General features: G+C 60.1%; 2 protein-coding genes across 4 annotated transcripts; one reads left to right on the top strand and one right to left on the bottom strand.

Moving 5' to 3' along the window:
* Nucleotides 1-1020: 1020 nt before the first annotated feature.
* On the bottom strand, nucleotides 1021-6502 carry Ing1 (inhibitor of growth family member 1). 2 transcript variants are annotated; one of them, XM_090341877.1, is made up of 2 exons: nucleotides 6370-6502; nucleotides 1021-1762 (listed from the first exon to the last, which is right to left on the bottom strand). In XM_090341877.1, exon 2 carries the CDS (start codon nucleotides 1614-1616, stop codon nucleotides 1059-1061), a length of 558 nt encoding a protein of 185 aa, XP_090198003.1. In that variant the 5' UTR covers nucleotides 1617-1762; nucleotides 6370-6502; the 3' UTR covers nucleotides 1021-1058. The 2 variants fall into 2 exon arrangements, with proteins under 2 accessions (XP_090198003.1, XP_090198002.1); XM_090341876.1 differs by lacking the exon at nucleotides 6370-6502 and adding an exon at nucleotides 5459-5655.
* Nucleotides 6503-9215: 2713 nt separating this feature from the next.
* Nucleotides 9216-25035, top strand: Cars2 (cysteinyl-tRNA synthetase 2, mitochondrial). Of its 2 annotated transcripts, none has more exons than XM_090341879.1 (15): nucleotides 9216-9304; nucleotides 10104-10154; nucleotides 12226-12343; nucleotides 13043-13114; nucleotides 13516-13621; nucleotides 16191-16274; nucleotides 17400-17532; nucleotides 17984-18117; nucleotides 19031-19098; nucleotides 19662-19728; nucleotides 20023-20161; nucleotides 21454-21577; nucleotides 22270-22368; nucleotides 24477-24683; nucleotides 24859-25035. In XM_090341879.1, the coding sequence occupies exons 3-15, from the start codon at nucleotides 12296-12298 to the stop codon at nucleotides 24928-24930; spliced, it is 1353 nt and encodes a 450-aa protein (XP_090198005.1). In that variant the 5' UTR covers nucleotides 9216-9304; nucleotides 10104-10154; nucleotides 12226-12295; the 3' UTR covers nucleotides 24931-25035. The 2 variants fall into 2 exon arrangements, with proteins under 2 accessions (XP_090198005.1, XP_090198004.1); XM_090341878.1 differs by lacking the exon at nucleotides 9216-9304 and adding an exon at nucleotides 9747-9993.
* The last annotated feature ends 10 nt before the right edge of the window (nucleotides 25036-25045 follow it).

Raw genomic sequence — 25045 nt, forward strand, 5'->3', positions numbered from 1 at the left:
AATTAGGGACCATTCTTGGCACACAGACTACACCGAAGCTGATGTGGGGGGGGGGGGGGTCGGGGGTGGCCTGACCTCGGGTCTAAACACAGGTAGATCTGCTGGCAATCGGGTAACTTCTACCTCATAAGTGTAAGCATAATACACAACTCGCTTAAGGCTCTGTCTAAAATCTTAAGACTTTTAGTTTCTTTGTTAAAATTAAATATACTGGTGGAAAAACAGACTGGCTACATCTCTTTAGTTCCTGCCGTCATGTGTGCTCTGTTGTGCTTCCTCCCTCCCTCCCTCCCTCTCTCCCCCTCCTTCTCTCTCTCGTTCTCTTTCTCTCTCTCTCTCTCTCACACACACACACACAGCACAACACGCCTCGGCCCCAAAACAGCACCAGGGCTGAGCTTCTAGTAGCAGAGCAAGGGCTCTGGAAACACCCATTTATTTCTACACTCTCTAGTTACTTAAGTCAGAGATGCTCGGAAAGAGCAAACATGATCTGAATTCCATGACCAGGCCACCTGTGTGTGAATTAATACGAAGGTACCCAGTCATTTAAAAATGGCCACAGGGGAACAGGCCAGTATAGAAAATAGCTGTGATGTAAAATGTACCCAGTTGCCTTTTTAAAAAATAATGTTTGAACTGTAAACCTCTGTTATTGAATTGCTTTTATCGGAATACATTACGGCAGGAAGAAACCAGTTCCTATATGCTGTACTTTGAGCAACCTTGCTAATTAAAAAGCACAAAACTGTACATAAAGAAAGGAAAACATGATTTTATAAAAGAAAACAGCCAAATGAACTCTTTTCTTTCCACATTTAATTTGATTGGCTGCCTCCAAGTCTCTCCCACCCCCATGGTCAGGCTGAGACCCCTGGGGTCTTCCACTGGAGCCTCTGTCTTTAGTCCTGAGGCTCGGGTCCTCCGGTGGAGACGGGATGGAGAGCCACCGTCCCGGGAGGGGCAGCTGCGCGGCGAGCCCGCGGGAACCGGCCTGGCCGCCCCCACTTCCTGGGGGGGGGGCGGGTCTCTCCGCTCGGGCCGCGCAGGGCCACCAACTACCTGTTGTAGGCGCGCTCCTTTTTGGACTTCTCCAGCGCCTTGTCCATGGTCTTCTCGTTCTCGCCCCGGCACTTGGGGCAGTACCACTTGCCCTTGGGCTTGTGGCTGAGGCCCACGCAGGAGAAGTGGAACCACTCGATGGGGCACTCGTCGTTGTCACAGCCGATCATCTCCCCGTAGGAGACCTGGTCGCACAGACAGTACGTGGGCTCGTTGGGGTCGATGGGGAGGTCGGCCGGCGAGGCCTCCCGCTCCGCCTTGGCCTTGGAGCGCTTCTTCTTCTTGGAGGTCTTGGCCTTCTTCTCCTTGGGCGTCCCTCCCGACAGGTCCTCGTGGTCGTGGTTGTTGGCAGCGTTCTCCCGGTTCTCGTGGTTGCGCTGCCGCCTCGAGCGCTTGTTGTTGGGCTTGTCGGCCTGCAGGAGCGCCTCGGCCCTGGCCTTGTCCTGCCCGGCCTTGCTGCAGTGGGCGCCGCCGTCGCCGGCCTCGGGCTGGGCCTGCAGCAGCTCGGCGTGGCCGTCCACCTGCCGCACGCGCGTCTCCACCAGCTCCACCATCTGGCTGACGATCTGGATCTTCTCGTCGCCCAGCTCCTGGCTGCGGATCAGGGCCCTCTGGATGCAGTGCAGCACGCGCCGCTTCTGGGCGCCGTCCGCCTCCCGCCTGAACTTCTCGTAGTAGTCATCCAGCTCCTTCAGGATCTCTGCGGGCGAGCGAGAGCGAGAGCACACGTTAGCCATGCATCGGGGCCTCACTCCGCCAGGGACACCCCACCCCACCCGGGGACACCCCATCAGGCCGGCCACCCCTCCCCAGGGCTGCCTGCGAAGCCTTCACTCCACCACCGCTCTCGGCAGGATGCTGAGCTGCCTCCCATCACCAAAGCGCCGCAAAGCGCGAGTACAGTAAGAGCAAGGCCTCGACTTCCTTCGCAGGGAGTCACTCGCGGGCCTTCCTTCTCCAGGTGTGCGCTGGAGACTGCACGACTACATCCAGCCAGCGGGCCCACAGGGATGACATCGGGGTGAGCCGGCAGAGGCCGGGACTTAGCTCCAGGGTGGTCACTCTATCTATCACCCAAACATAGGGTTCTTCTGCCAGGCTAAAAACAATGGCATGGCTGCAAGCCAGGCTGTGACGGCCACACCCCTAACCTAGAACCTCGGAGGACCAGGTGGGAAGGCGCCATTTCAAGGCTAGCTTGGGCAACACAGAACACCCATCTCCCCACCCCTCCCCGCACCAGTCCTGGGGGTTGAACTCAGGGCCTAGGCACTGTCTCTGAGCCAGAAATCTACCACTTGAGCCACTGTGCCATTTCTATTCATGTGGTACTGAGGCACTGAACCCAGGCTTCTGCAGGCTGGGTGAGCACTCTCCCTCCAGGCCACGCTCCCAGCCAGGGAGCCCGGTCTCTAACAACAAAAAAGGGATGGATTGGCCATAATAAACCAGATAACATAGCTTTCTGAAGTGGAAGTGGGCATCAGAATGCCTACCTAGCACACACACGGCCTTGAGTTCCAACCCCAGCACACACACACACGTACACACACACAAAAAAAGTGGTAATTTACATTTGTATCTACTGTTTATAATTCCAATGTCAGAACAGATTCAACAGTCAACAGATTAAAGCCCTTAATACTAAGCTTAAGACATTTTAGGTTAGAAATAGTGCATATGATTTTAAAATGTAATTTGGCAAATGCCATTAAACAATTTCTCAAGTAATCAAAGCTGATAAATAATCTAACTAAAATAAAAGAACTATTTCTTTTTCTTAAAAGCTTACTTAAATATACAGGAAAGTCCCATAGTTACTCTTCTCAAACAGTAAATAGCATAAACTTTTATTTGGAAACTGTTTGCTCTCACAGAAAATACAGCAAGCACGTCAGACTCTCCAGCAAGGAAGGGGGGATGTGGGGAGGGGGAGACAATGTCTGGATGTTACTCCTTTCCCTGTCCAGAACGCAACCAACACAGGGATGGCATAAACACATCATTAACTGAAGTCACGTACAGCTTCGTTTACTTCTTTTACAAAGCCCCACCTCCGGGGAAATGAACGTTCCACCATGAAAATCACCCAAAAGTGAACCTAGCCAACCTAGGCAGAAAGCCTGCGCTCAGTCTCCAACCCACCGGCGAGGGCTGGAACTGGAGCTGCAGCGTGCCAAAGACAGAACAAGACCCACCCACGCGCAGGTGTGCGCACTCACCCTCACCCACAGGCGCACACTCATGCTCACCCACACTCAAGGACTCACACACACGCGCACACTCTCACACATGCACACTCACACATGCACACACTCACACGCGCGCACACTCACACGCGCACACACTCACACACTCACACGCGCACACTCACACGCGCACACACTCACACATGCACACACTCACACGCGCACACTCACATGCACACTCACACGCGCACACACTCACACGCGCACACACTCACACATGCACACTCACATGCGCGCACACTCACACGCGCACACACTCACACGCGCACACTCACACGCGCACACACTCACACGCGCACACACTCACGCACAATCACGCGCACTCACACACACCCTCCACGCGCACACTCACAGTCACGCACACACTCGTGTACAGTCACGCACAATCACACGACCACGTGCACACACTCGTGCGCTCACACTCGCACACAAACTAGCATTTCCACAATCACACACTCACACACTCATGCGCACACGCGCACACTCACTCACACATTCACACTCGCGCACACTCACAATCACACACGCGCACACACACTCACACAATCGCGCGCGCACACGCGCACACTCACACATTCACACTCGCGCACACTCGCACTCCCGCGCACCCCACGGGGACACACACGAGCACGGCGCCAGCCTGCCGAGCGTCCGCCGGGCCTGCGCCGAGGCCCCGCAGGAACCCTCGCCCGGTCCCCCCGCCCCGCCCCGCCGTCCCCGCGGGCCGCGCCCCCGCCCGCTCACTCACGGCCGCCACACCCTGCAGACGCCCGGTCCGCGGTCGGGCCTCGCGCGGGGCCCGAGGCTCCGCCGGGCTTCCGGACCGCAAGCCCGAACCCTCGGGGTCGCCGCGGCTCCGCTCCGGGGCCCCTGCGCAGGGGCCGGGCCGACGAGCCGGCCAATGGGGGGTCGAGGGGCGGGGGGCGGAGGCAGGCGGAGCGCCAATCCACGCTCAGCACCCCGGGGCGCCCGGAGCCAATCCCACACCGCAGGCCAAAGACATTCAAATCAACTCCCCCCGGCCCCGCCCCGCCGCCGGAGAGGAGAGACAGAGAGGCGGCGGAAACACCGACGCCCGTCCGTCACGGAGCAAGGCCCGCCCCCATCCGGCCCGGCGACCAGTAGCGCGGCAGCGGACTGATAAGGACATTCCGTGGAAACGTCACGGCCAATCCGAAGAGGGAGGAGGCGGGACATTCCGCAATATGCTAATGACCTGCTATAAAAGGCGCTGCGAAGCGCCTTCCCGGGCAGAGCGCGCAGGGGCGCCTTCCCGGAGCGGCGTCGGCGTGCGGCCGGGCAGACGCCCCCTCTTCCACTCTCCCTCCAATCCGAGTCTTCCCGTCGCCCTGCTGCGCAGCCATGTAAACATCAGTAAACTCCAAAACACATCTGCACCCGAACCAGAGCCTCGGTGCCCGGCCTGACCCCGCGGCAAAGTTTCCCCAAGCAGTCAACAAATCCCGGCGGGGCCAAAGGCCCCACCTCTCGGGGGAGGGGGGCCACAGGTCCGCGTACCTGCCACGTTCCTCTACGAGCCGGGGGTCAGCCTGCGCCCCGAGCGCAGCGCGGAGCCGCCTTCCCCGCCCGCACCGTTCCCCTCCCTTCCCACTTTACACCGGCGAGAAAGCCCTCGCGCCACGCAGAGCACACCGGCGTCGGCCCCACTCGCGGTCCAGGGCCGAGGGAGGGCCGCAGGGGGCTGGGCAGGGGCGCTGGGCGACCCCGACCGTACTTTATGTAACAGATCGAGGACTGGATGGGGGGCGGCGACGGTCGGACCCGCGCTCCGGAGCCCGGCCCGCAGCCGCCCTCGGAAGCGCCGAGCCCGCGCCCGGCGGCCCCGGCGGCCCCCCAGCTCCCGCGGACGCGGCCGGGCCCCGCGCCCCCTCCCCCGCGGCACCCGCCTCGCCGCTCCACTACAAAGAGCGCTTTGGTCGCGCAGCCTTCCCGGCGCGAGCCCAGCCGCTCGCGCGGCTTCCTCCTCCGGGTCCCGGGCTCCGCGCGCAGGACCGCGGGGGATCAAAGGCGATCCAGACCTTTTGTTCCTGCCCCGCCGAGGCCGCCCGGGGCCCGCCGATCGCGCCGGGTCCGGGAGGACCGATGGACGGACGCGGCCGCCCCCGCCCATCCATCACCCGCCGTACCTTGGTATTTCGCGTCGATCTCCCGCATCAGCGAGACGTTTCTCTGCAGGTCGAAAGGCACCGACTCGATGGAGTCCAGGTAGTCCTCCACATAGCTCACCAGGCGGATCTGCTCCCCGGTGGCAGGACTCAACATGGCTCACCCCCGGGGTCCCCGGCGACTCGGCGCGGCTTTCCGTTTCCTCCGCCCCCTGCCCCCCCCTCAAAACAGCCCTGCAAAATGCAAAGCGCCGGGCCTCCCGCGCCCCCCCGCCGCTCCGGCCCGGCCGGCCGGCGGCCGCATCGGGCTCCGCCGAGCCACCTCCGGGGCCGAGGGGACCCCGGCGCCTGCGGGCGCGGGCCGCGGTGGCGGAGGCTCTCGGCGCACGCCCGGCCGGCCGCGCAGGCCCCCTCCCCGGCGGCGAGCCGCGCGGGGGGCCCCGCGGGTACGAGCGCGCACACACCCGAGAGGCCCGGCGCCTCCGCCACCGCCGCCCGCGGGGCCGTGGAGGGGAGGGAGCGGGGCAGACCGCGGGGAAGGGCGCGCTCCGCGGCCCGGCGCGCCGCACTTGTCCAACGTGGAAAACCCAAATACCAGTTTCAAACACTTGGGAAACATTCGGCTGGGAGCGCACCGCGCATGCGCGCCCCCGCCCCCCGCCCGTTCCGGAGGCGGCCCCGCCCCCGCCGCATTCACGCCCCTCACCGTCCCGGGCCGGGGGGCGGCAGGCCGCGGAGCCGCCCCCGAGGGGGCGTGGCCTCGGCTGTCATTTCGCTGGGGTCAGGGTCGCGGAGGGGACAGCGGGGCCTCCGGGGCCCCGGGGTGGCTGGCCTGGAGAAACTTTACTAGGAGTTTGGTCCGGGGTGGCTGGGCTGCTGGGCGGCGCTTCGCAGGGCCAAGGCCCTGCCTGGGGCCCGGACCGACCGCGAACCTCAGCCGCTCGGAACCCGAAGCACAGCAGCACACAGATGGAATTCCGCAGCCTCACTCTTCGCATCGCCGCCGCCGCCGTGCACAGCGCCGTATAAGTAAGGCCCGGACACAACGGACAGCCCTGTCGTCCAATCGCGTGGGGCGTTCACCTCGGCGTCCAATCAGAACACGGAGGGGGCGTGACATCCATGGATTCCCGTCTCCAGGCTCCTCGGACGGGGGGGGGGCGGGTTCTCCGGCGGAGGCGGACGCGTGGGGCGTGGCCGGGCGAGGCGGAAGTGGGGGCGCATGCGTCCTGGCCCGGCCGTGGCGGCCAGCCCGCGCGGGAGGGAGCCCGAGCGCGGCGGGACCACCGTTCCCAGCAGCCAAGGCGGCCTTCGCGCCTGCGTCGTTCGCCACCACCCTCCCTTTGTGTCGCCTCCCGAAGCTCCGTTTGGAACGGGCTGGAGACAAAGGGGCCCGGCGGCAAGCTCCAGGGAGGGCCGAGCTCCCGCGGAGGGCGGGCCGTGGGGAAGGCCGCGTCTCCGCGGCGTCCCGGTGCCGTCCCGGCGGGCGCCTGGCATGCGCTTTCCACCCCGGCGGGCGCCGAGCGGAAGCCCTCGGTGGCCTGGCTACTCCGGCCCGGCCAGTCCCTCCCTGCGGGGCGGCCGACCTCGGGCTTTCGGGGAGCGGAACGGAGCCCGCCGTTGCCGTGGCAACGCGGCCCGCCCCTTCCGGCGCAGGCCCCGCCCCCTCCCCGGGCCGCCCCGCGGCGCCGCGCCAGCCTTTGTGTCCAGCGCAGGCCGCACTCGGCTCCGCCCGGCCAGCGCCGAGGTCGCCCGGGCCCGCTCCGCCCCGTCTCTCCGCACCCACGAGTGGAGGAGTGCCGTGTCCGCGGCGGTGTGAAACGCATGCATGGCGTGATCGGGAGACCCGGGGGTGACACGGCGCGGGGCGGGGATCGGAGGCCGCGCGGGGTCCGCTCGGGGAGTCACCGACCCCAGGCCTGGCCTGCGGGCCTGCGCCCGCCGCGGACACCCCCGGCCCTGCGCCCCGGAGCACGTGCTGGAGAACGGTGGCCGAGTGACCTCGAGGAACCGGCTGATTGACCCCTTGGGATACAACTTTCAGTCCTAACTGACTTTGCAAAGTGCTCTCCTGCCAGTCCTGGACCGTGAGCCCAGGACCTGAGCACTGTCCCCGGGCTTCCTCCGGGCTAGAGCTCTGCCACTGGAGCCAGGGCACCACTTCCAGCAGGAATGGAACCCAGGGGGCTTCGGGCAGGCTAGGCAAGCACTCTACCACCAGGCCAAACTCCCAGCCCTCACAGTGCATCTTAAACATGCCATTAGGAAAAGGGGCTCAGTTTTTGAAGATTCACTGGGGAATCTTGTCTGTGTTAGATTTTTTTTTTTTTGTAGTGTAGTGCTTTGCAAAAATAGATGTGAAAACTTTCTTTTTTTTCTTTTTCCTAAAATGGTTTCAGGCTGGGGATGTTGCTCAGTTATAGAACACCTGCCTCCCATGCACAAGTATGTAGGCTTGTTTTCCAAACACTGCCCAGAACAAGTACAAATAATGTTCTAACGATGGAAGATGTTCAAACCTACTGAAGACGAACAGTGGTGTCTTCATTTTGAATTCAAGCGACTGTGGCCCACACCTGTAAACCTAGCTACTATGGAATCTGAGAGCTGAGGATCAGTTTGAAGCTAGTCTGAGTAGGAAAGTCCCTGAGATTCTTATCTCCAATTAACCACCAGACAACCAGCAGTGGAGCTGTGGCTCAAATGGTAGAGCTCTAGCCTTGAGCAAAAACTCAGGGACAGAGAACACTCCTAAATCAAGCCCCAGGACAGACACCAGAGAGAGAGGGAGAGATATCCTGGAACCATGTTTTGTTTTCATGAATGCTTAACAAATTACATTTATGGTATTTTGGAATAATTTTAATTCACTTTCTTGTTCTTAGATTCGAGAGGGAGGTGATTCAAATGCACAGAATTTGCTTTCTCTATGTCTGAATCTACTGTGATCCTCACCTATGGTGGGAGTTATGCTCCAGAGATCCCTGTGACAGGTGAAAAACAAATACAAGGTACAAGTAGCAGTGCTGGGCCAGGAGTGTGGCCTAGTGGTAGAGGGCTTGCCTAGCATGCACGAAGACCCGGGTTCAATTGCTCCTTACCACATACATAGAAAAATGCCAGAAGTGGTGCTGAGGCTCAAGTGGTAGAGCTCTAGCCTTGAGAAAGTCCAAGCACAGTGCCCAGGCCCTGAGCTCAAGCCCAGGACTGGGAAGAAAAAAAAAAAGTAGCAGTGTTATGTAATTGTCTCTAGCTATGTGGAGGTTCACTTTTTGTTACTTCGAGGATTTTCACCTATGTCCGGGTCTCTGATTCATAGTTCCCCCCGCAGGTGAGAGATCACTATTTAGGTAATGAAGCCACAATAAGTGGACCTCCTTACCTTAGTATTCACATGTAAACATTTAATGTTGCATTTTTATTATGCCACACATGATTGCAGATTATTATTAAATGCTGGGTGGTGGGTATCATACTTCTGATGATTTCTAAAAACCGTAAGTGTGGGTTGGCCCCTCGTCAAGGGTGGAGCGCGATACAAAAGGATCCCTTTGCTCAAGACACGATCCTGGGCCTGTCCAAACGTGTGGGAATTGGGTTTCAGTGCTACCGAGCCCAGCTTGGGAAGTCCATGCGGGGTCTTTCCTTCAACTCCGAGTGTCCCACCTGCCTTGGGCCTTTTCCGGTCCAAGCCGTCTCCTGGCGCGCAAGCTATGTCAGCAGGGTTGAGCAATCCATTTCCCGAAGGGGCCGGAGGAAAGGCGCCCGGCAGCTATGAGCGACCGCTGCCGTGGCCGCGCGCGGAGCTGGGGCTCAACGCGCCGGTTCCGTCCTCCCGCCCTGGACGGCAGTCCGCAGGCCCTGAAGGTGGGGCGCAGGCCGGCGCGCAGGGGCGGGGGTGGCCCAGCGCCCGCTCTCCTGCCCGGCCGACAGGCTGGGGCGCAGCGCCCGCGCCAGGCGCGCCGGATCCGGCAGCGGCCGGGCAGGGGGCCGGGCAGGGGGCCGGGCAGGGGCCCGGGCCCCGCCCGCCCCGGGCCCCGCCCGCCCCGCGCTTCCGGAGCGGCCCCCACGGGCCTCCCACCGCCTCTTCCGGGCCCGCAGCGCTCCGGGCGCGGCCTGGGCGTGGCCAGCGGACGGGGCCGGGGCCGCGGGAGGGGGCGTGGTCTGGCTCCGGAGGCGTGGTCGCCGCGGGGCGTGGCCGAGGGAGGGCCGTAGTTTGGTTCCGGTTGGCCGTCGCGGGGCGTGGCCGAGCGAGGGGCGTGAGGTGGCTCCGGTGGGCGTGGCCGTCGCGGGGCGGGGCCTCCCCGGGCGGGGCGTCCGGTGCCACACCGCGGCTGCGCGCGGGCCATGGCGTCCCCGCTGCGGACGCGCTCTGCCGGCCTGGGCGCCTCGCTGTTCCGGGCTGCGCTGGGCCTCGGCCGGGGCCGGCCGAAGAGCACCGGGCGCGGGGGCGCCTGGCTGCGGCCCACGGGCCACGACACCGGCGTGCAGGTGTACAACAGCCTCACCGGCCGGAAGGAGCCGCTGGTGGTGGGCCGCGCGGACGCCGTGTCCTGGTGCGCGCGCGCGGGGGCCGGGGCGCCGTGGCCGCGGGGGCCCGGGGGGGCCCGGGGGGCAGCGGCGGCCTCCCCTCCTCACGCGCCGCCCCTCCCTCCCCGCGCCCCAGGTACAGCTGTGGACCGACGGTGTACGACCACGCACACCTGGGGCACGCGTGGTAAGTGTCTGGGGCTCGGACGCCCCGCGCGGGCCCGGAACCCGCCGCGGGAGGGCGCCGGAGCCCTGGAGAGGCCGCCGACACCGGAGGACCGCGGGGCCCAGCCCGCCCCGGGCCGGGAGCGCGCCCGGGGCTCAAGACCCAGCGCAGACAGGGGAAAAACAACAAAAGAGAGAAGCAGTCCAGCCTTGCAGATCTTCATGGAAGTTACCCAGCCCACGGCACACGGGGCGGGGGCTGAGCGGGCCCGCGAGCCCCTCAGTAGCACTCCGGGCAGGGCGAGGAATCCTAGCCGCCCCCAGCGAGCACTGCATGGGGCTCCCTGGGATCCAGGGCGGGAGGCTGGCTCGAGTCCCAGGCGGTGTGGGAGTTTCTGACCTGCACAGGTGTGCACACCCGGATGTGGTTCTGTGGCCTGGGCCCCTGAGCAGGCGCACCACCTGCCCCGTTTCCTTGCATACTTCATGTCTTCAGAGTCGGTGTATCCTGCGCATCTGCTGTGGGAGTGTGATCCCACCGCAGCCTGTGCAGCCTGTGCACCCTGCGGCAGCCGGGGGTCATCCGAGTGGGCCCCATCCGTCAGTTAGCAGACAGACTCCCAGAGCTTCAATTTCTGGAAGAGTTCTGTCACTAAGGCCAAGGTTTGGCCTCATCTGCGTAGGGTTGGGGATGGGGGAAGCTAAAGTGGATGAAGTTGATGTTTTCACTGCTAAGTATTGAGCCCAGGCTTGGGTATGATAAGCATGATTCTTCTTTTACTCTCTGAAGGGAAATGATTTTGTGAACTCATATTTAGAGAAGCCATGTGTATGACAAAGGTGGACATAAAGTAACTGACCTGGGGCTTTCGGGTTCCTTCCATGAGAAACCACATTTCTGAGGGTTGGTTTGTTTTTTGTGGATCATGGGGCTTTTACTTGGCCTAGTTGCAGTTCTTGAGCTCTTCAGCTCAAGGCTACCTCCCTACCCAAAGCCCCCTTTCCCATTTTTTAGAGGTTAATTAGAGATAAGAGTCTCAGGTCCTTTTGTGCCTGGGGCTGGCTTTGAACCATGATCCTCAGATCTCAGCCTCCTGAGTAGCCAGGATTACAGGCATGAGCCACTGCACCCGGCTTGACGTTATTAAGTGGATGTCAGAGCTTTTGGTGTTGTAGGTCTGACTCACCTTAGCACAGTGTCTAAAGAAGCTGGGGCTTCAGTGCTCAGGAGGGGTGCTACAGCCCGCAGGGTTGTCTTTGTCCTGATTTGTGATAGTTTGCTTCTGCTCTTGGGCTTGAACTTAGGGTCTGGATGCTTACCCTGAGCTTTTTTTGCTTGGGGTATTGCTTTCCTAGTTGAACCATGGCTCTACTTTCAGCATTTTGGTGATTAATTGAAGAGTCTCATGGACTTTCCTGCTCAGGCTGTCTTTGAACTGCCTTTTACTAGCTAGGATGACAGCAAGTGAAGTTTTAGATGTTTCAATCGATACAAACCCATTCACTAGCTCTGTACTGAAATTGGTTGCAGTCCTTCTGCACCTAAGTGGATGTTGTTGTACCTGCAGGATTAGCTCAGTCAGCGGAAGCCTAGCCTTGCTGGCTCCTGTTGAACAGTCAGTCCAGTCATTGTACTGCACAAGGGAGCAGCATATTTGTTAGATAATACAGAGGCTTTGCCAAAAAACCACGCAGACGTCCAGGAACAGGGAACAAAGGGAGAAGTGTAATGCTGGGGAAGGGATGGGCAGCCCCCTTCTCACACAGAGGAGCGTGGGAGGAAACAGAGAGAGAGGTGGGGGGGGGGCAGGAGAGAGCTATTATTGAGGAGTGTCCTATATAACTTGTGGGGCCTGAACTGGGGGGACCTTGCCTCATACCGTCATGGCCTGGTCACCCCAGGTGTCCTGTAGGGGGCCTTGCATGGTGATAGCTCAGCCTTGGGGCACTGTCCCAGGTGAAGGGGGAGTTGCCTAGGGGACGAGCATGCCGGGCTGGGAGCGAGGGGGCCACCAGACCTGCGCCATCACCATCAGTCCATTAAAATATGGATTTCAAGGGTCATACACCAAAGAGGTGTGCCTTTCCCCCAGCTCCTATGTCAGGTTTGACCTCATTCGAAGGATCCTGACGGAGGTGTTTGGATGCAGTGTGGTGCTGGTGATGGGCGTCACGGACGTGGACGACAAGATCATCAGGAGGGCCAGCGAGGTGAGCGCGGAAGGCGATGGATGCTGAGCGGCCGCTGTCCTTTCTTAAATGTTCATTCTACAAGTAGCACTCGCCTTCTGTTGTCCACACAGCTCTTTTATTGTATTGTTTGGGTACATGCAGTGTTTAATTTTTTATCTTATTTTTTATTGTCAGGGGAGTGTATATAGAGGGGTTACAGTTATATTCCCCAGATAGTAGATGCATTACTTCTCACACATGGATACCCCCTTCTTATGTTTTTGCCCCCATTTCCCTCCCCCATCCCCTCCCAATCATCTTGTTTCCCCCCCTTCTCTTTCCTATTTCAAATAATAAACGTATATACAATATACCAGGTAACAAAGTCAGTTACACTAACAATAGGAGAGTAACCAAAGGGCAACAAAAGAAGAGAGATAACATAGGATATGATTTTGACCTTTATTTTTTTCCTCTCAAGGGGCTCAGAGGTGGGAACTTGTTTTTTGCCGTGTAGACTAGCCTAACGACTTTGGTTTAGAAACCTGGGGTGAGTGACCTTGCCGTCCGTGGCAGGAGTTGCGGCCTTGCTAGTCAGCTCTAGTGACTCACGGACGACCAATGCCTGTTCTGGGCAGGGCAGTGCCACACTAAGTGTGCCCCCATTGAGCCCTGGGGACAGCCTGCAGGAGGGGGAGCTCCCCAGGTTGCTGACGTGCTCACCCAACCCCTCTGCAGATGAATGTGACGCCGGCTGCCCTCGCCAGCATCTATGAAGAAGATTTTAAGCAAGACATGGCCGCCCTGAAGGTAAGGCACATGGACTCTCCCCGCTGGGAGGAAAGCATGCTGGGACAGGAAGGGTGCTAACCTGAGTACTCCAGAACAACCCACTCCTAGAGTCTGAGTACCTGCCACCCACTACTAACTACAGAAAGAGACAGATCTAGGATTGCAGTGTGCGACCTGACCTACCTCCAGTTAATGGAGAGTCCACTCGCACAGCTCCACAGACAGCCCCGAGCGCCCGGGGTGTGCCAGAGACAGCCCCAGAGCGCCCTGGGTGCGTGAGAGACAGCAGAAAACAGACAGGCCACCTGAGGCTGTCCTGGTTGTATGGCTCAGGATGGCTGCGGCCTGTCAGGGGGTCTGCACACAGTGGGTCTGCACACTGCCGAGCCCCTGCCACACTGCCGTTAATTCTCCTCCAGGTGCAGCCGCCCACAGTGTGCCTGAGGGTGACAGAGAACATCCCTCAGATTATCGCCTTCATTGAAGGAATAATGGCGCGTGGGCACGCGTACTCCACAGCCAAAGGTAGAGTTCATGCTATTACAAGTGGCCACTGGCGGGGTGCTGGGACTCTGAGGAGCTGGGCGTGCCTGTGGCTGGAACCTGCAGACGCTCTGCACCTGTGTGATGGATCCTGCAGTGACAGTCTCGGGGCTCTCCTGTGGGTCTGCAGGAAAACCTTTGTGTCCATTCTTCGTGGTGGAGGCGTCCCCAGTGGCAGGGGAGATGTGTGCCCGAGATCTGGGCCTGACCCCTGGGGCCTACACAGCAGGTGTCCAGGTGTCACTGCCTGCTTTTAAGTTTTTTGTGGTTTTTGTTTTGTTTTCTGTCAGTTGTGGGGCTTGAACTCTGGGCCTGGGTGCTCTCCCTGAGCTCTTTAGTTCAAGGCTCTGCCCTTGAGCTACAGTGACACTTCTGGTTTTCTGGTGGTTAGAGGTAAGAGTCTCATGGACTTTTTTTAGTACCCTGGCTGGCTTTGAACTGTGATCCTCAGGTCTCAGCCTCCTGAGTAGCTAGGGTTACAGGCGTGAGCCACCACACCTGGCATTTTCCCCTTTTTGTTGAACTGTTACTGGGGCTTGAACTTAGAGCCTGGGTGCTAGTCCTTAGCTTTTTCACCTGCACCCCCGCTCCAGCTGTGGCATTTAGATAATTGAAGGCAAGAGTCTCCCAGACTTGCCTGCCTGCCTGGCTTTGGTTTGGGATCCTCGCATCTCGTCTACCCGAGGAGTTACTCTTTCAGGCCTGAGTTACTGACACCCAGCCATTTAGAATTTTAGTTACCAAGAGCTGGGGACCCAGGCAGGACCTGAGGCCCTATCCCTTCCCGTTAGGGTTCCCCTAGGCTGCACCCTTAGTGGTCCCCGAAAGCCAGCTGCCCTTAAGCATAACTTGCTTGCAGATGAAGTAAAGGAGCCCAGAGCTGTGGTCACACATGGTACTCAGCTACCTGCCTCCCAGTCTACCCCCTCCCTCCTGCTCCTCTTCCCCTCCCTGCTCCCTCCCGCTCCCCCTCCCCTCCTTCCTGGTTCCTGCTCCCTCCTGGTCCCCCCCTTCCTCCCGGTCCCCACTCCTTCCCAGTCCTCCCTCCCAGCCCCCCCTTCCTGGTTCCTCGCTCCCTCCCAGTCCCCCCCAGGTCCCTGGGCCCTCACCATGATCATGCTCTGTGGAACCTCCCGTGGTGCATGCAAGTTCTCCCTCAGTGCTGTCACCTGTTGCACGCTGTGGCATCCAGACATGCAGTACCCAGGCATGTATGTCCAGTTTACTATCCCCACCCAGACTGACAACACTCAGGACCCAGCCCAAGGCAGGCTCACCCTGCCCCTGCACACAAGGCCTACCATGCAAGAGGAGCCAAGGCCCTGCTCTATAGCTCACGTGGGAACCGCTGCTTCTGCTTGGTTACTCGGGCAAGGGGCCCTTTGTGGGCTTAGATGACAAATGCAGCTCTGTCCTTATCGCCTCATTTCCTTGTGTCATTGTGAAGTGGTAGTGACCGCGTGAACCTCATGGGTTCAGAACGCGCATCGCCTACCCCCAGTAATTTGGACTTTGGCTTGGCTGTAATTTGATCTTTGGACTGTTAAAAACAGTTTGTTCAGCAGATTGCTGGCGGCGGCAGCAGAGGTGCGAAGACCGTCTTCTGTCTGAGGCCAGTTCTCTCTGTTTTCAAAATACATTTGCACAGATAGGGACTGAGTGTCTCCTCCACTTTCCACAGCCCCACAAGGAGGATGCAGGGAGCTGGGCATCTGATGGCTGGTCACCTGGCTCTGTTGGCCAGGCTTCTTCCCTCCACCAGCCCTGAGCTCCAGGCACGCAGGTCTGCGGCCTGCACAGCTTTCCTGGGCTGGATCTCGCTCTTCTGAACCCAGCTCCTGGCTCAGGCTTCCTTCCTGGCCTGGCTGGGAAGTGGCCCGCGCTGTGGTGGATGGGGTGAGGTGCCGCCTCTCGTCTGGTGTCTCGGCCACTGAGGAGACACGGGGGTATTGTTCTCATTACTTGTTGAACTGAAACCCCTCTGTACAGCGACATTAAAGTAACGCTGGTAAAGGAAGATAGTTGGGTAAGATGTCCACACTGGCTCAGGCAGAGTTCAAACCCCAGGATTACCAGCATAAGCAAGAAGAACAACAGTGACTGGAGCTGAGGGGAGGGGACCCCAGGACTCTTTTTTTTTTTTTTTTTCTCCAGTCCTGGGCCCTGAACTTAGGGCCTGGGCACTGTCCTTGGACACTTTTTGCAAGGCCTTAGCCTGCCACTTGAGCCATAGCAGCACTTCCAGCTTTTTCTGTGTATGTGGTACAGAGGAATGGAACCCAGGGCTTCGTGCATGCTAGGCGAGCACTCTCCCACTAGGCCACGCTCCCAGCCCCGAACCACAGGACTCTTCTCATTGAGAACAATGGTCTTGGCACTGCACACTCCTTTTGCTTTTGGGTCTACCCGGCACTCCACGCACCTCCATGCCACGGCCACATCATGCTTTAAACATGCCACACAGGCCGCTGCCCTTGTACATGAGTTGTAGTAACTGGTAGCTGGAGGCTCAAGGAGAAGCAGAGACGATGTCTTCCTGTCTGTGTGTCAGGCAACGTCTACTTTGACCTGAGGTCTCGAGCAGGCGAATATGGCAAGCTGGTCGGCGTGGCGCCCGAGGCGGCCTCAGAGCCAGGTGAGTGCCCCAGTGGACCTGACCCTTCTGCCCACTCAGGCTTTGGGGAGGAAAGAGGCCCACAGTTGGAGCCAGACATGCGCAGACGTGGTGTTGGTGGTGACCCCGGCCCTGTCTGATTGGCTACGCTGTAGTTAATTCCTGTCTTGGAATGGGTACTACTTGGGGAGTCGGGGGTCAGCAGTGCTGCCTCTCCCCCCCCCACGTCCCCCCAAGGCTGCTTTTCTGACTCCTCCAGGTTTCTTGGCATGGGAGCAAGTGTGCACATGCATTCTGTGCACTGAGGAATTGAACCTGGGGCTTCGTGCTTGCTAGGCCAGCACTCTACCACGAGGCCATGCTCCTGGCCTCAGAAGTCATTTTTATGTAGACCTCAACTTAGAGCTGTTCGGGGAGCCGTGGGAGAGGAGAGAGCAAATCCCTGAAGACACAGGGGCTGAGGTGCTATGACACTGTGCACCTCCTCCCCATCTCGCAAATCTTCTCCTACCTAGCTTCCATCTTCCCTTCACCCGCCCATCTGGGCAGCAGGCATGGCCGCCCCATCTGGCTTGTCGGTGGAGCTGTGTCTTGCCTGCTCTTTGCCCCAGCTAGCCTTGAACCGAATCCTCCCGAGCAGAATTGCAGGGCCAGTGTAGCCACCTGTGGTGGCTCTCACGTGTTCGGCAGGTTGTGTGAAGGGGAGCGCTTTCATCTGACCTCTTCCCCATCCTCTACACAGCACACATGGGGTTCCCATCCTGCTGTGTCCTCTGGGCCCCGCCTTTCCAGTCTCAGCTGGGCCTGCCCAGAAGCACTTCTGAGCTCCCTCTCCATGAGCCCAGCCAAGGACCTCCTTCCTGTGTCTCTTGACTCCCTGTTTACCCTCTCCTTGCTGAAGGCCGTCGGGTGGCTTCCCCACTGGAGCTGCAGCGGGCGCCCGGGGCTGTGCACTTTCTGCTGCAGAGGGAGCAGGCAGGCAGTGTGGACCCTGGGTTGTGGGGAACACACAGACCGTCTTCCACAGTAGCCACAGCCCCAGCGTTCCCAGAGTGAGTGGGGGTTCTCCGCATTCGCGTCCTCACAGCTTTGAAATGGTTGCTTTCTTGTTCAAAACCTGGGAGTGAAAGTGTGTTCCTCCTCCAGCGACCGATTCAGATAAGCGCCATGCCAGCGACTTCGCCCTGTGGAAGGCAGCGAAGCCCCAGGAGGTGTTCTGGGCCTCGCCGTGGGGGGACGGAAGGCCCGGCTGGCACATCGAGTGCTCCGCCATGGCCAGGTAAGGCACCGTGTGTGGCATTGCCTATAACAGCTTTGTTCAGAGACCAGCTTGGGGGCCCAGAGCCCATTGCAGGTGCTTGGCACCTGCCTCAGGCTGGCGTCCTGAGAGTGCCAGTGGCTTTTCCTGACAGTTTTTTGAGACAGCTGTGCCTTGGTGCTAGCACGTGGTTCAGGGGCTGAATCAGCAGAGGGGGTCTCAGAGACTCTCCAAGCCTTGTCCTTAGCCAGCCAGAGAACATCCGGGTGTGGCCTGCCTGCCTACCTACCTGCCTGCCCCCATGCTGCAGGGCCTGTGATGGCAGCTGTGCCCTGCCAGACTGTCTATAGGATGGCAGAATCCTAGGGATCACTTTCGGTCCGACTCATGAAAGGATCACGGGAGCTGGCCTGATGATGGAGATCTGTTTCCTTGGGGGCGGGCTACCTCACCGCTCCATCTTGCCTCCCAGTCTGGTATTCGGAAGTCAGCTGGACATCCATTCTGGTGGGATCGACTTGGCATTCCCACACCACGAGAACGAGATTGCGCAGAGTGAAGTCTTCCATCAGTGCAGGCAGTGGGGGAATTACTTCCTGCACTCGGGTGAGTCTCCCCCCACCCCCAGCTCTGTCAGCGCCTGGCCTGAGGGACGGAGGTGTGAAATGACTGAGACCTGGGGGGCTTGAGTAGGAGTTTCTTTGGATGCAGTGAGGAGGGTAACTTTTTGGAGTTAACTAGAATATTCAGAGTGCTTCACGATCACGTTTTGTGTATGTTCATTTCCGGTAAGACCATTAGCAGGATTTTTTTTTTTTTCACTCTCTCTGTGCCAGTACCAAGGCTTGACCTCAGGGCCTAAGTGGTGTTAGCTTTTTTTGCTCATGGCTGGCATTCTACCCACTTGAGCCACAGCTCCCTTCTAGTCCACTTGGAGATCAGAGTCTCACAGACTTTCCTGCCTGGCTGGCTTTGCGCCTCGGTCCTCCGATCTCGGACTCTTGAGTAGCTAGGATGTCTGTACGCGGTGGACGTTTCCCACAGGGCATACCTTTGAAGGATCAAGTATCTAACATCCGGTGTTTTACTTCACGGGCCCCACCATTGGGGGAAGGTGTCAGAGTGGAGGACGTCAGCCTCAGACCGTTTTTAAATGCTTCTCTGTTGTGTGGAAGTCCATACACTGGGTTGTTCCGTTGTGCACTGTGGTGCCTCCCTCGGGCAGTTGCACAGGTGCGGTTTCATGCCCACGGAATTCCACGCAGGGTTAGATGGGTGAGCTCAGTAGAACAGCACAAGTGCCACTTGTGGCATGTTTGGAACACCTTGTGTGACACATTTCTTCTCTGTCTTCCTGGTGGCTCCCCTGGTGTGACATGAGCCTTTTGGCCCCTCAGCTGGCTCTGGCTGGGCCCTGGATTGTAGGTCTAAAAGTTGGAGCCTCGTGTTTGTCCCCAGTGACAACAGAAAGGTCTTGCTCTAACCCACCTTAGAAGGAATTCTTTTGTTTCCTCTTCAGGTCATTTGCATGTGAAAGGTACCGAAGAAAAAATGTCCAAATCCTTAAACAACTACATCACCATTAAGGTACTGCGTTGTGGTTGTGTGGGCAGCCCCCGGGGGTAGAGCCCCTCCTCCCAGGGCTGGCACCTCACCCTGTCTCCCGGGCTCCACTTGGTGGGTCAGCAGCCTTCTGGGCAGACTTGGCCTTTTCTTTCTTCTTCCCGAAGTTGCATGTGTGTGTCTCTTTCTCTGTTGACTCACACTTGATGAATCCCTCGTCCCGGCCAGGGGAAGACACGGTCTGTCTGGCGTTGGCTGCCAGCCTGCAGAGGGCGCAGGGCGAAAGGCCACTGTGCTGGCTGCCACCTGGGTGGGAACTAAGCCATGTGTAGTTTTGTGGTCCTCCCTCCCTCCCTCCCTCTCTTTCTCCCTCCCTCCCTCCCTGGCTTGAACACAGCTTGCCCCATCTCCCCACCCCCATGGGACAGATAGGAGTCACAGAGGCACCGGCCCTCCTGGCAGTTGGCCAGTGGAGTCTTGGGGCGAGTGGCTCCTCTGTCCCACAGTCCACCTCAGGAATGGATGTTTGGGTGAGCACCTGGCCTCAGGTGACCTGCTGGAGTGACACATGTCCTCACCCTTTCCAGGACTTTCTGCAGACATTCTCCCCCGATGTCTTTCGGCTTTTCTGCATGCGCAGCAGCTACCGGTCAGGTAAGTGGCGTCCGGGCCACTGCTCACGTGCCTGCAGGGACCCCAAGGTGGTGTGGCTGCTGCCATCCCTCAGGGTCCGGCTGTGACTTCTGAGGTGGGATGTGGTCCAGAGGCCTGGCCAGCACTCAGGGTGTCGTGTCCTAGGGGCACTGCCGTCCTGTGTGCCCTCCGTGCATCCGGCTGACACAAGTGCCCCAGGCTGGGAATTGCCAGTTTTCCTTGGCCATCCACGCAGGTCTCGTGGGGACTTGCGTGGGGCACACCGGCTCCTCTGCAGCCGCTGTCTCTCCACAGCCGTCGCCTACAGTGACAGCACCATGCAGGAAGCCAGGCACCTGCTGCTGGGGCTGGCGTCGTTCGTGGAGGACGCGCGTGCCTACATGAAGGGGCAGCTGGCCTGCGGCCCGGTCAGCGAGGACGCACTGTGGGGGAGGTAGGGTCCCTCTGTCACCAGGAGGCTCGGGTGCCACCTGGGAGAGGCCGCGTGGGTCACGGGTCATGGGGGTTCCCGCCAGCCGTCCTCGCTGTCCTGCTGCTGGTAGAGCTCACACCAATGCCAGGGCCTGCAGGTGTCTGACTTGGCGCTGAGTGGACGGGTTAGACTAGTTGCAGCGCGGTGGGGATGTGGGGCTTGGCGGCTGGCACGAAACCACCACAGGAGCTGCTGGGCTGGCTGGGAAGGAAAGGCACCAGGTCCTCTGCACGCTGTGGACCTCGGGGCATCGACCAGGAGAGGTGTGAGGGGTGGGGAAGGTCTGTCTGTCTGTCAGTCTGTCTGTCAGTCGGTGTGTCTCCCTCCACTCGGCTCCAGTCCTGCTGCTGCTGTCCTGGGTGAGGGGCATCAGACGAGTGTAGAGACTCTGCGTGGCACGCGTGTCTGCGGATGGGGGTCCCGGCAGGGCAGCCACAGGGATGGTCTCGTGATCAGTCACCACCCACCCACACCGCAGCCCGAGCCCCCGCCCGAGCTCACCCCACGCCCATCTCCACGAGTTCTCGCAGGGACAGAGGGAGAGGAGGGCGGAGGAGGAGCCCGGGATCTCCCTCACTGCCCGTCCAGAGCTGACAGAGGTTCTGGTCCCAAGGCCCCCGGAGCCCTAGGCCCGCCACGGCGCCTGTTCCCCACAGAAACAGCAGAGGGCCGTCGGCAGCAGGCTGGAATGCAGAGAGCACAGGGCACCCAAGGCAGGCTAGCACCCCACTTCCCCTGCGCTCACAGTGCCAGTGTACGTGGAGCCCCCATCGGGGCACCCCCACGCCGCTCCCCCGGGGTCCTGCAAGACTGCCGTCCACGCGGTTCCCGTGGGTCTTTGGGACGTCTTCAGAGCACGGCTGTGCACACGTGCAGACCCTGGGCAGTGACGGCCCTCCATCCCCCCACCAGCCTCCCGAGCTCGCCTCCCGCGCTGGGCAGTGTCTGGGCCATGGCACTGTAGAAATGTTGCTTAGCATCTGAGGTTCAAAGCCGCCGTGGCAATCGGTGGATTTGGATAATGGGGTAACTCAGCCGCTATTACCCAGGAGGTGGGCAGGACTGTGACACGGGTTAAGAAAGGGTGCTCGGCCCAGGGGAGGGGAGGGGGGAGGAGGGAGGAGGGGGAGGGGCAGGACTGTGGACACAGGTTAGTAGGGGTGCCCGGCCCGGGGAAGGGGAGGGAGGGGGAGGGGAGGGCAGAGGAGGGAGGGGTGCCTGATGGCCCTGCAACCCTCTTCCTCTTTCCTCAGGCTCACCAGCACCAAGACTGCCGTGAGGGCCGCGCTGGCCGATGACTTTGACACGTCCCGGGCAGTGGATGCCATCCTGGGCCTTGTGCACCACGGGAACCAGCAGCTCAGAGTGGTCACAAAGGTAGTTGGGGATGCGGGGGCCTTGGAGCCACGCGTGGCCGTCAGGGTCCTGCAGGGAGGAAGCTCGTCTCCCACAGCTGGGGTGAGGGGCTCAGGGCACCCTCCCGGCCAGGCCTCCAAGAGAAACGTGGGTCCCACACAGCCAGGGCATGCGGGGCTGGTGGAAGGCAGGCAGCTCCAGGGTTGTCCCGGAACACGATGGTGGTTTTGGAATAGCCGGGTCTTCTGGGCTGTTAGCTTTCACCCTGAGTCCTGCACCACCGAGCCACCGTGTCCCCGTGGGCTCCCTCTGGGCTGTGCAGAGTGCGTAGGGACAGGCCAGGTGTGGAATGAAGAGCGTCCTGACCTACATGGTTTTCCCCTCCAGCCTCTGCCAGCCCAGGGCACCAGGACACGAGCTCCCCTCCCATGGCCTCTCTGTGCCACCAACGCCTGCCACAGGGCTTCCTTGTTTATTCTGACCCAGAGCCCCACCCACCCCCACCGCTACCCGCTGCACCCCACGCCATGCTTAACCCACAGGATCCTGGTGCATGGGCAGATGATAAACTGAGGCACGGGATGGTGAGGCTTGTCAGTGAGGCCGGCCCTGCCAGAGGAACTGGAGCGGCCACCGCTCGCCATGCTCTGCTCCCAGGTTTCCTTTGCATGCTGACTTGGGGCCACTCGCAGCTCCGTGCTCATCTCTTCCAGGACCCCGGGGGTCCCAGGAGCCCTGCGGTGTTCGGCGCCATCATCTCCTTCATTGAGCAGTTTTTTGAGATGGCGGGGATTTCACTGGGACAGCGACAGGTGCGTCCCCCACAGGGTGAGCTGGGCGGGGGCCGCCCTGAACAGCCCTTAAACTGCACACACATGATGGGGTGCTCGTCCACCTGTGATGTGTCCTCTAAAAAGTAGCACACACAGCAGCCACCCCACTGACGCTCTGCCATGAGCCCCTTGCAGGCCGAGCTCAGCCTGTCCCCTGCCACCTGCTGGGAAACTCGTGAAGTACAGAATTCACACATCCAGCAGGTGACATTTTTTTCCTGAGCCATTTGAACATGATTGCTGGCCTGAGTTGGAGACCACGGCGTGTGTTTGCTACCGCCAGCCAGCATTCATGTGACCTAGCACAGCCCACACACCTGGGGCCCTGGCCAGGTGAGCCAGCCGACTGCGTCAAGTCCCGCCGCCCTTCCTGGGGCAGCGCTCCCCTGGCCACGTGCTAAGGAGGAGCCTGCTAGGCTTCCCCATGATGCTGTCCCCTCCCAGGGAGATTGCTGTAGCCCTGTGACACTGGCTTGGTCCTCAGCCACACACTTGAATCAGCAGAGCTGGGTCTTCCACTCCGCCCAGAGATTTAGGATCCCTGGTGCCCACCGGCTGGCAGATCTGTGCAGCTGGCCGTCTCCATGCGTTGCACCGTCCTTTCCATGTCCTGGCACAGGGGAGGCTATGGTCTGCTGGTCACTTCTCAAAGAGGCTGCTCAGGAGGCTGAGATCTGAGGATCAGGGTTCAAAGCCAGCCCGGGCACTGAAGTCTGTGAGACTGTCATCTCCAATTAACCCTTAGAAAACTGGAAGTGGCACTGTGGCTCAAGGGGTAGAGCGGTAGCCTTGAGCTGAAGAGCTCAGGGACAGCATCGAGGCCTAGACCGATTTGGTGCTTCTTTGGGGCTTGAACTCAGGGCCAGTATGCGGTCCCTTAGCTTTTTCTCTCAAGGCCAGTACTCTACACTTTAGCGACAGCTCCACTTCTGGCTCTTTGGTGGTTAATTGGTGTTAAGTCTCACGGACTTTCCTGCCCCAGATGGCTTTGAACTGTCAACCTCAGATCTCAGCCTCCCTAGTACCAAAAGGTGTTCAAGTGTACTAACCACGTACAGGTGAGCGGGGCACACAACGAGCTCCTTGCTCCAGCATCGTCATTACCCATCCACACACCTGAGACAGTGACACCCCTGACACTAGCCCCAACTCCACTGTCCACCTGTCCCTCCCTCCTGGCCTCCACAGGCAACTCCACTGTTGTGCACTGCAGACAGTGTCTGCCCTGCGCACACTCCCGGCTGGGCTTTGGGTCACAGCCTGACCTGTCGAGGTGCCATCACCTCACTCCGCTTCACCCTCAGATTGACACCGTTCAGATGGGAAGGGGAGGCACAGAGCCATTTCCAGGAAGTTTCACATGTGCTCCCTTTTCTTGAATTCACGGAAAAGCCCTAATGGGCCACGCAGTACCCTGGGGCCTGCTGGATCGTCCACCCCAGCCGCTGTCGCCCAGCCTCTGTGGAGACCTCTGTCCCTGCCTGGCCAGCTGCCGGCTTCAGGGCGTAGCCGCCGTTAGGGCTCATTGTCAGGCTGGTGGGTTGACACAGCCAGGCAAGACACGGGCAGCTACACTGGCCCAAATGTTTGGTCTGTGTTCATTTGTGCTTGTGGCTGAGGCTTTCTAGACCCTCAGATGACAGATACGTGGCTGGGCCTGGATCTGGGCAGAGCAGCTGTGTGTGTGCTTTCCCCTAGCTTCTCGGAGACTTAGCATCTGACACCAGCTGGCCTGGCTCATCCACGTGAAGTCCCAGGAAGAAGGAGCCTTAGGGCATGGGGAGGATGAGCTGGGCTGGGCGCTGGTGTCACAGGCCTCTGCTCCCAGGCATTGAGAGGATTGTGATCTGAGAATGGAGGTGCAAAGCCAGCCAGGCAGGAGACTGTCTCCAGCTAGCCACCCAGACGCTGGAAGTAGAACTGTGGCTCCTGTGGTACCAGCCTCGAGTGCAAAGGCTCAGGGACAGCACCCAGGTCCTGCGTTTGAGACCTGGGACCAGCACACAAAACAGATGTGGGCTGGGTGGGCGGCAGCCTGGAACGTGGCTCCGAGGGCTCTGTCTGTCCTAAGGAGGGTGTGTGGTCAGTGTGTTTCAGGGGACGGCAGCACGGCCTTGCTGCACAGCACAGTGGATGAGCTGGTGCGCTTCCGGCTGAAGGTCCGGCAGTTTGCACTGGCCACACCCGAGGCCACCGGGGAGGCCAGGCAACAGCGGCTGCAGGAGAGGCGCCCCCTGCTGGACGCATGCGACACTCTGCGCCAAAACCTCGCTGCCCAGGGCATCAACATTAAGGTGAGCTGAGCTGCTGCCCAGCGGGGCACTGCTGGGCGGCACTCCACCAGGTGGCTAAGCGGACAGCATGGGCCCGGTGTCTGCATGCTATGGCGGGGGGGGGGGGGTGGCAGGGTGCCAGCCCTGGCCATGCCACAGCAATGGAACCCAGCAGGACCTTTCCTTCCCTCCTCAGGACAGGGGCAGTGCAGCCACCACATGGGAACGCCTGGACCCCAGGGTAAAATGCCAGAGACCAGGGAGCTGAGGCCGGAGCCAGCCCCTCTCCATCTATGGCGTCTGTATTTTCTTGTGTTGAAAACTTTATATTAAAGTCTCCAACTTGTGGCTGTTCAGCCATCTTTACAGGGAACCAATCTTGA

Source organism: Megascapheus bottae, chromosome 11 (assembly GCF_031878675.1).
Source record: "Megascapheus bottae isolate mThoBot1 chromosome 11, mThoBot2.hap1, whole genome shotgun sequence".
NCBI classification, from domain to species: domain Eukaryota; kingdom Metazoa; phylum Chordata; class Mammalia; order Rodentia; family Geomyidae; genus Megascapheus; species Megascapheus bottae.